The sequence below is a fragment of the Symphalangus syndactylus genome, chromosome 15 (genome assembly GCF_028878055.3).
Source record: "Symphalangus syndactylus isolate Jambi chromosome 15, NHGRI_mSymSyn1-v2.1_pri, whole genome shotgun sequence".
Lineage (NCBI taxonomy): Eukaryota > Metazoa > Chordata > Mammalia > Primates > Hylobatidae > Symphalangus > Symphalangus syndactylus.
This window is the reverse complement of record NC_072437.2, coordinates 97,978,769-97,995,305: the sequence shown is the minus strand read 5'-3', so window position 1 is coordinate 97,995,305 and position 16,537 is coordinate 97,978,769. Positions and strand designations below refer to the sequence as shown.

The window sequence follows — 16,537 nt, the reverse complement described above, 5'->3', positions numbered from 1 at the left end:
CATTTCACTTCTTTCCTTGTTGGATAAAATTTCAAAAGTTAACATTACAAAGAACATGAATCTAAAAAATATAAATTACCCGATCATTCATGAGAAGATCTTTCACAATGAAAGTAGCTACCAAAGATTTCAAAGGAGCAGCAAATTGATCAGGTGCAAGGAGAGCAATATGACCAATAGTAACCAATGGTGTTATGAGATGTTCCAGGTTGCTTGGATCTAGGCTCTTATGCAGAGGCTGAAAATGAGGGGAGGAAAATATATTTCAACTCTACACATATGCAAATAAACTGTTTACATATTTCATTCATTTTCAAATTACAAAATTATAAATTACAAAATTTATTTTCTAATTTATTTTGTAATTCAAATTATAAAAACTACAAAAATTTCAATAAATATACATAGTACAAGTAGTAACTCAAGATTATATTTAGACTTCTGTAGGTTATCTATGTCCAGAAGGCATCAGGTTCAAACATTTTCAGTTTTGCCCAATTCAGTTTAGAGGTAGGGTAAAGAAACATTTCGACACAGACTTCATAGCATATAGTTTATGACCATATACATGAATGTGTTAGATATATATAATAATGGTGCTAGGGCTCACCAATATCCACTTCAATTTCCTGGGCATAAGGATGACTCTACTTGCAGCTTCCTGTGCAGTTAAGTGAGGATATATGAATGAGTTCTGGTCAAGAGAGTGGGAGTAAAATGAAGTATGCCACATATGTACTGACGTAGGTATGAGCAGTATGTCTTCTCCACAGGCTCTACTCACTGGCTGGCTTGATGCCAAGGATCCAGTGGGATTTAAAGAGAAGTCACTAATCAGAATGAGTCTGTGTCCCTAAGCCACTGATTAGAGGGTCATTCAAACACCCACTAGACTTTTCAGAAGCAAGAAATAAGCTTTTACTACGTCTAGTCACTTGAATTTGGGGATCTTCACTATAGCATCAAATATTAAATACCATAACAAATAAAATGACTTTTGTTATTCTGATAGGAAACCCAACCATTAATATGCATTTTACCATGACAAAAGAATGAAGAAGCTCTTCAAATACACATATAAAATGATATCAGAAATATATTGTTAAGGCCGGGCACGATGGCTCACATCTGTAATCCCAGCACTTTGGGAGGCCAAGGCAGGCAGATCACCAGAGGTCAGGAGTTCGAGACCAGCCAGGCCAACACGGTGGAACCCCGTTTCCACTAAAAATACAAAAATTAGCCAGGCTTGGGGCATATGCCTGTAGTCCCAGCTACTCAGGAGGCTGAGGCAGGAAAATCGCTTGAACAAGAAAGGTGGATGTTGCAGTGAGCAGAGATCACGCCACTGCACTCCAGCCTGGATGACAGAGCAAGACTCTATCTCAGAAAAAAAAAAGAAAACAAAATATATGTTTGTGTGTGTGTGTGTAATTTTTGAAACCAGAAGGGTGACTAAAATATGCCATTGGCACAAAGAGAGGAAAGGGAAACAAAATATGTGTGTGTACGTGCATGCATGTGTGCATGTGCATATTTATATGCCCTTACTTGTATATGAATAAAATATCTCTGGAAAAGTACGTTTAGAAACTAGTAACAATGGCTCTGCCTCTGGGAAAGGAAACTAAGTGGCTGGGGATACATGGGTGGGGGAACTTTTCACTGTATATTCTTTTTTGCATCCTTCTGATTTTGAAGCAAGTGAATATATTTTCTATTAGACATTTTAATGCCACATTTTAATGAAGAACTGTTGCTCTATTCTCCCACACTGAACACCAATAATTGTAGGCTTGAAACGCCAATACAAAACTGTTCTTTCCCAACAAATTAGGGCAATATGAGGCCTTATTTAGTCAAAAATATATTTAAATGAGTTTACTTCTTGCTATTCTTGAAGACTTCCCTCAGTACTTCCATTGCACATCTTGCCAGCCTATTGTTCATATTATAAACAAAAATATCATAGTGTAGTTTTTTTCAATTAGATTATAAGTTTGATAATTTTCCATAACAAAATCATTTCTAAAAAGCAAAATTAATGGCCAGGCCCTAGATTAGTGGAACCTCAAAAATGCCAGATATTTCTAAGAAACCTTTTCTCAGGAAGCCAGCCAACCGAATGCTACATAGTAGGAGGACTGCAGAGGTTCTTGTAAAGATAAAACAGCAGATACAATATCAAAATGAAAACAAAACTACTCTGAAATTCAACTTATATCAGTGTTTCTCTCATCACCATTGAGAGGAAAAGGAGAGCAACCAAAAAAAAAACTTTCCTATAAATTAACATCAATTTATTGAAGCCATTCTCATATACAAACACAGACTACAGAAAATACCTCCATTCCCAAATACACAAAAATTAAATTATCTGCTATCTACAGTAAAGATGGTGTTTGGAGGATAAACTACTTCTCTTTCTCCTTCAGGTCTTTAACATAACACATGAAAATATGACAAAAGTACCAAGTTTCTAAAACAAAGATATTAAGTCCAAGTACTTATGTCAAGGAGCATCAGAATAATTTCTAAATTGTTTTGACTTTACTCAAGGCTCTTGAACTAAAATTACAAAGTAGGATTTTATGAATTTTCTGCTTAGCTTTTATTTGCAATAACAGTGTTAGTGTTAGGGTCTAATTACAATAGGCAGCAATAAAATTGCAATGCCTGGGTAAAAGTTATTTAGAATGTGGATAAAATAACATAAAATATATATTGAAAAGACACTTTATATCTGACACAAAATTAGGTCAGTCATAAAACCATAAACTTAATTTATATTAACAATTAGTACTGATTTACAAAACCTTACACTTCAATAGTTTCTCAAACAGAATTCAAATTTTTTAATCCTATAAATGAAAGAATCATCATCTGTTACCTACTATCTGTAACTATGATTTTATATGTAATTACCTGTTAAAAAATAAGTCTCCAAATACAAATATATAAACCAATGTACAAAAATATACAATGCTTGATTTCTGAATCTGTTATCATTAAACATTTGAATACTCAGATATTTTCATATTTTAACACTTATCAATGTTGATTTTACTGATTCAAATTCTGAAAATATATTACAAAATGATGCATCACCAAATGTGAACATTCCATAAAATCATCAATATTTGTTTTGTAACTATGACATATGAAATAAACAAGAAAATTTTTTTCTCATTACCTCAAATATCTGTGCAAACTGGGTCTCTTTACTAGAAAATATCGCATGGATACAATGAATGGCATATTTGGCTTGACGGGGGGGTCCTTTTTTAGATTTGTGATGTAAAACAGGAAGCAAGGCTCTATTAAAAAAAAAATCAAAGAAAAACAATAAACCAGAAAAATCAACAAGACTTCTGCTAGATACTTTAATATTTGTATTTTTAAGTAATGATTTACAAGGACAGAAAAAGTCACCAAGATTTACTCAAACTCACTTTCAAAGGCCTATGATTTTGCTTTATAAATATTTATATTAAAAATGTAATCCAAACACAAATGTGGTGTTTTTTACTTTTTATTCACCAATAGCAAACACTAACAAGGCTGGTGACTCACACTCTCCTGTTAATGTCGCTCCCAACAGGCCTTTCTCTTTTTATTCTTACTGCTATCATTCCAGCTAAGCTTCTGCCACCTTACACATGTATGAAACTGACACTGTCTCTTCTTTCTCAAGTCTCTGCCTCTTCCAGTTCACCTTTCATTTTGTGCCAGGGCAAACCACAAAAAGGAAAATCTGATTAAACAATGCTTATTAAGCAATATTACATGCCAGGGACTATTAAAAGGCTCCAATATTTAACTTAATGCTACTAGCATTTTAGGGACAAGATAAATTAACAAAATAAATGTTATGTTAAACTGTGAGACTGCTACAGAGAAAAAAATTTTTAAAGACGGAGGATAGAAATAGGCAACAGGGAGGGAGGTATAAGAGAACTACAATTTTAAACAGAAGATCTCCCTGATAAACATGTGAGCAGAGTTCTGAGGGAGGTACTGAGTAAGTCATATAGCCACCTGGAAGAACATTCATGCATCGTATTATTTCATAACTCAAACATTTAAAATGAATACCGAATAAAGGAGCTCTTAAACTATTATACAAACATCTCAAGGCAAAAGAAACTTCCATATCTTCCTCATTGCCTGATACCAACCCAGTGCTTATCACACTAAGAGTAGAGTCTCACAAAGATACCAAAGGTGAAGTATAATTAAAAGAAATATATTCCTAACATGTAAAGGCCTAAAAATGGAGAATAAAGAGACCAACAAAAACACAGAAAAACAGGCAAGACAGAAAAAGGTAAAACGTTCTTTAACACTATACTGAATGGGCAAAAGTTGGAAGCATTACCTTTAAAAACCGGCACAAGACAAGGATGCCCTCTCTCACCACTCCTATTCAACATAGTGTTGGAAGTTCTGGCCAGGGCAATCAGGCAAGAGAAAGAAATAAAGTGTATTCAAGTAGGAAGAGAGGATGTCAAATAGTCACTGTTTGCAGATAACATGATTGTATATTTAGAAAACCCTGTCGTCTCGGCCAAAAGACTCCTTAAGCTGAGAAACAATTTCGACAAAGTCTCAGGATACAAAATCAATGTGCAAAAATCACAAGCATTCCTATACACCAATAAAAGACAAACAGAGAGCCAAATCATGAGTGAGCTCCCATTCACAATTGCTACAAAGAAAATAAAATACCTAGGAATACAACTTACAAGGGATGGGAAGGACCTCTTCAAGGAGAACTACAAACCACTGCTCAATGAAATAAGAGAGGACACAAACAAATGGAAAAACATTCCATGCTCATGGATAGGAAGAACCAATGTCGTGAAAATGGCCATATTGCCCAAAGTAATTTACAGATTCAATGCTATTCCCATTAAGCCACCACCGACTTTCTTCACAAAACTAGAAAAAACTACTTTAAATTTCATATGGAACCAAAAAAGAGCCCATATAGCCAAGACAATCCTAAGCAAAAAGAACAAAGCTGGAAACATCATGCTACCTGACTTCAAACTACACTACAAGGCTACGGTAACCAAAAAGCATGGTGCTGGCACCAAAACAGATATATAGACCAATGGAACAGAACAGAGGCCACAGAAATAACATTACACATCTACAACCATCTGATCTTTGACAAACCTGACAAAAACAAGCAATGGGGAAAGGATTCCCTATTTAATAAAGGTTGCTGGGAAAACTGGCTAGCCGTATGCAGAAAACTGAAACTTGACCCGTTCCTTACACCTTATACAAAAATTAACTCAAGATGGATTAAAGACTGAAATGGAAAACCTAAAACCATAAAAACCCTAGAAGAAAACCTAGGTAAAACCATTCAGGACACAGGCATGGGCAAAGACTTCATGACTAAAACACCAAAAGCATGGCAACAAAAGCCACAATTGACAAATGGGATCTAATTAAACTAAGGAGCTTCTGCACAGCAAAAGAAACTTAACATCAGAGTGAACAGTAACCTACAGAACAGGAGAAAGTTTTTGCACTCTATTCATTGGACAAAGGGCTAATATCCAGAATCTACGAGAAACAAATTTACAAGAAAAAAACAAACAACTCCATCAAAAACTGGGTGAAGATGAACAGACACTTCTCAAAAGAAGACATTTATATGGCCAACAAACATATGAAAAAAAGCCCATCATCACTGGTCATTAGAGAAATGCAAATCAAAACCACAATGAGATACCATCTCACGTCAGTTAGAATTGCAATCATTAAAAAGTCAGGAAACAACAGATGCTGGAGAGGATGTGGAGAAATAGGAATGTTTTTACACTTGGTGGGAACATAAATTAATTCAACCATTGTGGAAGACAGTGTGGCGATTCCTCAAGGATCTGGAACTAGAAATACCACTTGACCCAGTAATCCCATTACTGGGTACATACCCAAAGGATTATAAATCATTCTACTATAAAGGCACATGCACACATATGTTTACTGCAGCACTACTCACAATAGCAAAGACTTGGAACCAACCCAAATGCCCATCATTGATAGCCTGGATAAAGAAAACGTGGCACATATACATGATGGAATACTATGCAAACATATAAAAGAATGAGTTCATGTCCTTTGCAGGGACATGGATGAAGCTGGAAACCATCATTCTCAGCAAACTAACACAAGAACAGAAAACCAAACAACACATGTTCTCACTCATAAGTGGGAGTTGAACAATGAGAACACATGGACACAGAGAGGGGAACATCACACACCAGGGCCTGTTGTGAGGTGGGGGGCAAGGGGAGGGAGAGCATTAGGACAAATACCTAATGCATGTGGGGCTTAAAACCTAGATGACAGGTTGATGGGTGCAGCAAACCATCATGGCACATGTATACCTATGTAACAAACTTCCACGTTCTGCACATGTATCTCAGAACTCAAAGTTTAATTTTTTAAAAAAAGAAGACATATAAATTACCCTAAAATGTATGAAAAACTGTTTACCTTCACATATTTTTTTAAAAAAACTATAACAAGAGGACTTCTGCTTCAGATTACAATGGTGTAACTAAGACTATTTACTCTCCTGCCTTAAATGCCCAGAAGAGATAAATATGCTAAAGGTTTCAGACACTAGGGAACAGGCAGCAGAGAAATGTGATCCCTGATAAATGAGAAACAAACTAGAAGAGCTTTATTGCCCAGCTTATTGCATGGAAGTATTAAATAGTTTCCAGGCTGTAGTACAAATGACCCAAATAGAGCCTGGGTTGAGGGAGATAAAGATGGGAGTGCAGGGAGGCCAAGGAAGCTCTGATTTCTAGAGCACAATACCAGAAAGGAAGGAGTTACAAAGGGAAAGGCAGCATGAGCTCTGCTAATCTGCAGAGGCTGGCCCTGAGTCTTTGGCTGGATAATGATCCTCAACTCATGTTAGGAGGGAAAACTAGGTGAGACCAGGAAAAGGACCGTGGAAAGCAGTAGGACAAAAAATTCCCTCAACACAAACAGGGCGGGTAATTACTCATTCCTACCAGACATAGTAGAAAGCCTTTATAATACACAACCTGGAGAAAAATTACTCAATAGAAATAGACCCAAAAATGACATAAGTGATGGAATCAGGGTAGACATTAAAATAGCTGTTACAAAAACACTATGCTACATAGACTCAAGAAGGTAGAATAAATCAGGAACGCAGTGCTAGAAATGAAAAACATAAAAAATAAAAAATATAAATAGATATAAAAATATTAAAAAAGAACACAAATAGAATTACTAAATATAAGAAACACAACAGAAATGGAAAATAAACTGATGGGATTAAAAGCAGATTATACACCGCAAGAGAAAAGTATCAGTGAACTTGAAGACACAGCAATAGAAACTATCAAAATAAAATGAGAGAGAAAAAAGGGCATGAAAAAATAGTAAGACAGCAGCTGTGATCTATAAGACAGTATGAAGTAGTCAAAAATACCTGTAATTGGAGCCACAGAAAACAAGGCAGATGGAGAGAATAGAAAAAAAAAAAAGTATTCAAAATAATAATGGACAATTTTCCAAATCTGATTAAAATAAACTTAGAGATCCAAGAATCTCAATAAACCTCAAGCAGAAAAAAAGATAAACCATTTCAAGGCATATTATTATTCATTTGGTTAAAAATTAGTGAAAAATAGAAAAATCTTAAAAGCAGTGCAAAAAAAACAGAGGAACAAGGATTGATAGAACACTTTTCATCAGAATCTGCAATCCAGAAGATAATGGAGTGACATCTTTTAAACACTAAATGAAAATCACTGTCAACCAAAAATTCTATTCCAAGCAAAATTATCTTTTAAAAATGAGGGAAAAATAAAGACTTTTTCAGACCAAAAAATTCACTATAAAATTCACTACAAAGGGAACTATACAACAAGAAATATTAAAAAGAGTTCTTCCAGAAGAAAAATGATACCAGATGAAAACATGGATAGACATCCAACAAATGAAAAGTGACAGAAATGGTTATTACGTGTGTAAAAGAAATTTGTCATTATTAATTCGAGATACACTAGACTAAAAATATCAAAAACATATTACGGAGTTTATAACATATAAAAACAAAACATAAGACAACAAAACTTAAAAGACTGGAGGAAATGGGCATGGAAGTATAGTGCAGTAAAGTTTTTACACATTAGTATAATTTTATTGCATGTAGATAAACCAATAGTAAAGATAAAATCATAATACTTGATTAATCTCAAAGAAAGCAGACATAAAGAAGAAAACATAAGAGGAAAACTACCATGATGGTAGATTTAAACCCTACCATATCAATAATTACAATAAGTGTAAATGCTCTAAGCACTCCCATTGAAACAGTTTGTCAAATTGGATTCAAAACAACCAATATAAAAGCAAACAAGGAAACAAAAAACTACAACAGAAAGACAACTAGGACATTTATTTAAAAGTAAATAAACTTTTTTTTTAAGGGTCTTGCTCTATTGCCCAGGCTGGAATGCAGTGGTACAATCATAGCTCACTGCAGCCTGAAACTCCAGGGCTCAAGTGACCCTCCTGCCTCATATTCTCGAAGTACTGAGATTTACAAGTGTGAGCCACCATGGCCGGCCAAGAAACTCACTTTAAATATGAAGTCCCAGGAAGAATAAAAATGGAAAGGAAAAAAAAGGAAAAACATATGCCTTACAAACACTAGGATCAAAGAAAAGTACAAATGGCTACACTATTCTCAGACACAAAAGCCTGCAGAACAAGGAAGATGACCAGAGTTAGGAAGAGACATATTTCATAACAACATTGTCTATTGGCAAGGCTGTGGGGAAGCAGACACTCTTACATACTGCTAGTGAGAATGTAAAGTGGTATAACCATTATGGATAGGAACACAGTAACACCTAGCAAAATTGTACATGCATTTACTCTTCTATTTCTTTTTTTTTTTTTTTTTTTTTTTTTGAGACGGAGTCTCGCTCTGTCGCCCAGGCTGGAGTGCAGTGGCGCAATCTCGGCTCACTGCAAGCTCCGCCTCCCGGGTTCACGCCATTCTCCTGCCTCAGCCTCTCCGAGTAGCTGGGACTACAGGCGCCCGCCACCACGCCCGGCTAACTTTTTGTATTTTTAGTAGAGATGGGGTTTCACTGTGGTCTCGATCTCCTGACCTCGTGATCCGCCCGCCTCGGCCTCCCAAAGTACTCTTCTATTTCTAAGAACTGCTCCCAAAGATAACTGTCAAAAAATACAAAAGGCGCAAATACAAAGCTATTCACTGCAAGACTGTAATACTGAACACAACCCAATGTCCATAAATAACGAACTGGTTAAATAAATTATGATACAGCCACACAATAAATGGGGATCTCTCTATATTTAAATGAGATAACTGCCAGTGCATGCCATTAAAGAGAAAAAAGGTGAAGAAAAGTGCATATAGTTTATCTTATTCATTTATCAAATGTGCATACATATGCAGACAGATACGTGCACGGAAGGGGGCTTTTTTTTTTTTTTAAGTTTATCTATGGGGAAGAAAGGAATAGGTTAGAGGATTGAGGAACAGATGCTGGACTTCCTGAAATTTATCTTGCTTCCTTTAGATACGTTTAAAGCCATTTCACATTTCATATAATTAAAAAGCAAAATTAAATTTTAAAAGAGCAACCTCTCAAAAAGAATGAAACAAATGAACAAGGATATGTATCCATGTGCTAGCATAACCACCCAAAGAATTATTATTCCAAATAACTTTAAAACGGGAATTTGACTGCAGATCTCTCATATGATACATGCTAAATAAAAAAGAGAACTAGCTAAAAAAGTAAATGACTACTTTTAGGAATCATATTGGTGGTGCTACTGCTATCATGAGACTGCTATGGATGTATTATGGGATAAAGCAATTGAGTTATTATGTAATATTACAGTGTTGTTATCCTGTGCCATCAGGGAAAAAAGAGATATAAATGTAAAATTGAAGTTCAGTAAAAACCATGTAATCCTGAAGTTGAACTGGAAGTACCCGTATAAACAAACATGAATTTCATCTTTCAAAAAAGGTATGTCTACTGAATTATCATAGAGTCATGACTTATACATTAGCAATTAGTACCCACAGGACTCGTGTTGTGATTTCTTAATACCATTCCCATTAAAGGGAACCAGAGCCCCTCAGAGATTGGCCAATTCCAGGTCTGGGGCAGAACAAGTACAAGATGGTCCTGGAATATCCGACACAAGATAGCAAAGAAATTACAGAGATTATTGGGATTGTTCCAAAGGACTCAGGGACTAACTTGAAGAGGCTTCCAAGATTATACACGGGATAATCTGGGCATCAATGCATGCGATCACTATAACTGACTGAAACACAAATATGTGTAAACCCATTATGATTTTTTTAAAAACAACACTCAACTGGTCACCTTTGGAGGACACTAGTCCTTTTTATTTTGAATACTACTAAATAACATTCAAAAAATCAAGCATTTATTCTGCCTTTCCTAAAAAAATATAACACTGGGAAACCAAAGAATCGGTAAGAATTTGCTTTTTACAAAAGTATTCAGCTAGGAAATGAAGAAGACTGACAATAAGAATATCAAGACTGACTACTAATATCAACAGCTGCAAACATCATAAACAGAGAGATGGCCAGCTATTATGAGCCTCCTGACAGGAAAGCATACCAATCTTATAAAATAGTCCTGTAAAAATAAAAAAAGTTGAACCAGAATCCAATCAGGTCTCTGGATTCAATCATCATTTTAGAGAAAATAAAGAAATATGGCCAGGCACAGTGGCTCACATCTGTAATCCCAGAACTGTGGGAGGCTGAGGTGGACAGATTGCTGGAGCCCAAGAGTTCGAGACCAGACTGGGCAACAAGGTGAAACTCTGTCTCTACAAAACAACATAAAAATTAGCCAGGCATGGTGACATGCGCTTGTAGTACCAGCTACTTGGGAGGCTGGGTGGGAGGACTGCTTGAACCAGGAGATCAAGGCTGCAGTGAGCTGTGATTGCACCACTGCACTCTAGCCTGGGCAATAGAGCAAGACCTAGTCGCAAAAAATCAAAACAAACAACAAAGAAGAACCTATCAAATTATGTCTAAGGAATAAAATTAGCAAAAATCAGTCTATGGGAAACTCTTCAAGAGAAACAACCTGATTCCTACTGCAAGCGGAGTGAGAGCTAAAGAGAAAGCCCACAAGAAACAAGATACTTAAAAGACACAGCAACCAATCACAATGTATAAATCTTACTTGCAACCTGAATCAAACAATTTTTGAGGAGGAAGGGTGGCTTGAGCCCAGGAATTTGAGACCAGTCTGGGAAACATAACGAGACTCCATAACTACAAAAAGTTTAAAAAAAAAAATTAGCTGGATGTGGTGTCTGTGGTTCCAACTACTGAGAGGCTGAGGTGGGATGGTCACTTGAGCCCAGAAGTTCAAGGCCACAGTGAGCTACGATCTCACTACTGCACTCCAGCCTGGGCAACAGAGTGAGACCTTGATACAAACAACAACAAGAACACATTTTTTGACAAAACCAATTGGACATTAACTTATTAGTGTTAACTGTGTTTGGGATAAAGATATACAGATGAAATGACAATATCTGGGATTTGCCTTCAAATGTAAGAGGAACAAGGGAGTGTATGGAGGCACAGAAAAAATAAAGATGGCTATAAGTTTATTCATTGTTAAAGCTGGTTGGTGAATACCTGGGGATTTGTATTCTCTCTACTTCTGTATATGTTTGAAAATTTCAATAATAAAACGTGGAATAAAATTAGTATAACTAAAACACTAATCTTTTAGTCTATGGTTTGTGGTTTCTCTGTGAAATAAAAGATTATTATTCTGTGGTTACTTCAGTAACTAAACTTCATAGATAAGACCTATCTTCTCATAAATCAGATTTGATAATGCAAACACCTATAATCTAAGAGAAAAATTATTGTTCACACTAGCAAGTTTAGCTGAGATTTTTCAAGATAGTTATGTGAAACTTTTAGCTCATCCAATGTTTTACATACTCACTTATTTTAAAAGAAAACAAACTGAAACAATGAACATAAAGAAAAAACAATTTTAAGAATTCTGCAGTACTAAGTCAATGAAAATAAAGAACCACCTATGCTGACTGCTTTTCCTACTAAAAAGAATTTCTTATTCCCCCATTAAATTGACTTTCGACCTTCGAGTTCAAGTTTTTTCCTTGATAACAATCATACCAATATAGAAAATGAAAAATACATTCAAATTGAAAAATACATGAAAACCCTAAAGAAAAAACTCAGCATATCACTACCCTGAAACAATACTGTCAACATTTTGGTGAACACTCCTAAAATTTCTCTAGACATATTATTATACAGACATTAATAAGTAAGGATATAAAATACACAGTATTTGGAAACATTTTTTTCAACCAACAATGTGTATAGAACCTCATTTGTCAAATATTGCTAAGCACTATTCTTTTTAACAGTCACATAGCTCTCAGTGTATGTACAGTGTATGGCTATACCAAAACTCATCTCATACTGATAAGCATTTTAGATTTAAAAATTTTTAAAAACACCTTAACAACAATACCATGAATATCCCTGTGCTGGCTGTTTACATACTGTCTCTGAGCTTTAAACCTATCCTTTCATAATCTGCTCAGAGATCCTGAAGCTGTAAATCTGCAAAGAGCTGGTTTCCTATTAATTTCTTTCACTACACGACACTAGAGCTTCTTAAGGCGTTCTGAGCAGTAGTTTCACTGCTCCCCACCAACAGCCAGGTCACGCTATACTTTAGCAGTCTGTTGGGTGATACTGACAGGGCTCCTCCACCTCTTCACGTTACTTCTTCCCAATTATCCCACCAGCTCTAGAGGTAGTAGCTGCTTCCACCAATTTGTATCTCTGAATTACCAATGCAATATTTTTCTCTTTTGTCCTTTAAACATCTGTATTAATTTGTTTAAAATACAGTCATGCATCACTTAATAGGGATACATTCTGAGAAATGCATCACTGGATGATTTCATTGTTGTGAGAACATCATAGAGTACACTTACATAAACCTAGATGGTATAGCCTACTACACACCATATGACCTATTGCTCCTAGACTACAAACTTGTACTACATATTACGGTACTGAATACGATATGCAATTATAACACAGTGGTAAATATTTGTATATCTAAACATAGAAAAGGTACTGAAAAAATATGGTATAAAAGATAAAACTTGTACCCCTGTGTAGTGCAGCTCCATCATAATCTTACGAGACCACCACATACATCTGGTCTATCATTAACCAACACACCACTATGCACTACATGACTTTATACCTAGTATAGTTTCTGTTTCTCTGACTGAACCCTGAGCTATATGATAGATTATGTGCACATCTTTTCTAATTATCTCTGGGGTAAGTTCCTGAAAGTGCAGAGTCAAAAACTATACACATTTTAAGTTTGCATATATTACCACATTACCAACCTAGAAGCATAGCATCATTTTATACTCCCACCAAGACAGCATTGTTGGAATGCTAACTAATACTGGTTGCATCACATAATTGCTTTTATTTGTATTTCCTTGATTACATAAGCATCTTTTCACGATTTGGAAGGCTGACAGGACTTCCTGCTTATAAATTTCCTGTTCATTCTCTTTGCTAGTATTCTACTATAAGATTTATATTTGTTATTCCTTCATTAAGAATCTTTAATACATTGCAGCCAGACACAGTGGCTCACACCTGTAATACCAACACTTTGGGAGGCCAAGGCGGGCAGATCACTTAAGGCCAGGCAATAGAGATCAGCCCGGCCCACATGGCGAAATCCGGTCTCTACTAAAAATACAAACAAAAAAAAATTGCCAGGGGTGGTGGCACACGTCTGTAATCCCAGCTATTTGCGTGGCCGAGGCACAAAAATTGCTAGAACCTGGGAGGCAGATGTTCCAGCCAAGAGATCAAGCCACTACACTCCAGCCTGGGAGACAGAGTGAAACCCTGTCACGAAAAAAAAAAAAGGGGGGGGGGGTCTTTATACATTGCAGGTATTAACCTTTCTAACTAATATATACTGAAGATAGTTTTCCAGCCTATCATTTGTGTTTCCAACTTATTTCATGATTTCGGCTTTTATCTAAATAGTGGTTCCTCACCCCCACTAAAATAAAAGGGCAGAGACTTAGCCTGTCCCCTTTATTACAATGTCCTCGACACCTAGAACTGTACTGTACACCTAGAACCGTACCATACACGGTGGGGCAGGGAGTGGGGGGTAACCCATAGATTTTTTTGCAACAAATGAATTTTTTAAAAATAATACAATGTAGGCCAGGCATGGTGGCTCATGCCTGTAATCCCAACACTTTGGGAGGCCAAGCTAGGCAGATCACCTGAGCCCAGCAGATCAAGACCAGAGTGGGCAGCATGGCAAAACCCTGTCTCTACAACAAATACAAAATTTAGACAAGCATGGTGGCATATGCCTGTAGACACAACTACTTGGGGGGCGGAGGTCGGGGGACTGATTGAGCCCAGGAAGTTGAGGCTGCAGTGAGCCATGACTGAGCCACTGCACTCCAGTCTGGGTAACAGAGCAAGACCCTATCTCAACAAAATAATAATAGTAATAATAATGATAATCCAACCCATCAATATTTCATTCATGACTTGGTATAAGTGTCCCTTCCTCTACAAACAAGGAAGTTATAAAAATATACTGGTTACTAGTACTTTGATTAATCCATGTTATATACTTAAAGCAAATCCATGTTATACACTTAATGCAATAATTTGTCTTTGATTCTTCTGGAATATATGTAAAATCAAAGTAAGCAGTCTATTTTCCTTTCAAAACTGCTTGCTAATTATTTACTAGGTAACCTACCTTTTCCTGACCAATGTATTTGTTAAGTATTATATCCTCCCATCCACCATTATTACAGCATTGCAAATTTCTTGTACACTTTACTTCTAGGTCTTCTGATGTTTACTCCCATAATAATGTAAATGATTGTTGGTTATATACAGAAAACTTTGGATTTTTATATACTCATTTTGGCTACCCCATTTTGAGTAGTTTTTCAGTTGATTCTCCTGGATTTTCCAAGAAAAATGAAAGCTTCTTCCTTTCCCACACTTGTATTTCTTATTTTATATTCTTATGTAATTACACTAGCTAATGCTTCCAAAACAATGTTAAACAATAGCAGAGAGAGTGTGGTTTCTCATCTTGTTCCTGCTTTTACTGGGAATGCTACTGGTGTTTTACATGATGCTGCCCATTGGTTTGAGAGATATTAATTATGTTATGAACGTACAGATTCCTATCTTATTAGATTTAATTAGAAACAGATTGATTTTTTTGGCCAGGCACGGTGGCTCACACCTCTAATCCCAGTACTTTGGGAGGCCGAGGTGGGCGGATCACGAGGTCAGGAGATTGAGAGCATCCTGGCTAACATAGTGAAACCCTGTCTCTATTAAAAATACAAAAAATTAGCCAGGTGTGGTGGCGGGTGCCTGTAGTCCCAGCTACTCGGGAGGCTGAGGCAGGAGAATGGTGTGAACCCGGGAGGCGGAGCTTGCAGTGAGCCGAGATCGTGCCACTGCCCTCCAGCCTGGGCGACACAGCAAGACTCCGTCTCAAAAAAAAAAAAAAAAAAAATCAGAAGCCCTTTCAGCATCTATCAAAAATGATCTATTGTATACCCTTTCCCTACTTACATAATAAATTATAAACATAAATAGTAGGCTTACTAATGTTATACCAACCCTCTCTGTATACTCCTAAAATTAACCATGTTTGGCCACAATATATTCTCGTTTTATTATTTAAATTCTCTTTTTGCTAATATCTTACTTATACAAAAATCACATATTAGTAAGATTTGTCTTAGGGTTTTTTTGGGGGGGTGGGGAGGATATCTTTTACTAGGTTTTAGTATTCATGTTAGTTATCCTGGCTGTAAAGAAAATGAGTGCTTTCTTTTCTATACTCTGAACAATTAATTAGAATTCCTGGTTTCTTATAGATTTGCAATATCTCCCTCAAGACACAACTTAACGCTGGTGCTTTTATTAGCGAATAATGTTTCAATTTTTTTATAACTAGAGTCTGTTAGGTTTTTGTCTTTCCTTGTCTTGAACTTACATCATTCTTAAAAATCCAGGTTTTCAAATATATTTACATAGCCATATCTAAAAGTTAAATAATTAGAGTAAAATGATAGGCAAAGACAAATCAGAGATATACAAACAAAAAGAAAACAAAATCTAGATTTAGAGGGCATAAGCAAAACTGAATTCCAGACGGAAAAGCATACAATTAGGTAGACAGGGTAACCTCATGATAAAAAACGGGTGGTACATTTACTGAATCCTGTATACTTAAGTATATCCTTCATTTGCCCCTACTTAAAAATAGCTAGGGCTGCCTAGGAAATTCTTTAGTTATTACACTGTTTTTTCCATCACAACTCTCCAGCT

At 36.0% G+C, this 16,537-nt stretch overlaps 1 protein-coding gene across 14 annotated transcripts in view; it reads right to left on the bottom strand.

Annotated features, from left to right (window-relative positions):
- Positions 1-16,537, bottom strand: part of PDS5B (PDS5 cohesin associated factor B) — a 189,614-nt gene that overhangs the window by 40,789 nt on the left and 132,288 nt on the right. For all 14 annotated transcript variants that reach the window (XM_055244893.2, XM_055244895.2, XM_055244899.2 and 11 more), the window contains 2 exons: positions 3,194-3,317; positions 80-238 (listed from right to left, as the gene is read on the bottom strand). In XM_055244893.2, coding sequence (XP_055100868.1) covers positions 80-238; positions 3,194-3,317 — 283 coding nt within the window. The remainder of the gene's footprint in view (positions 1-79; positions 239-3,193; positions 3,318-16,537) is intronic.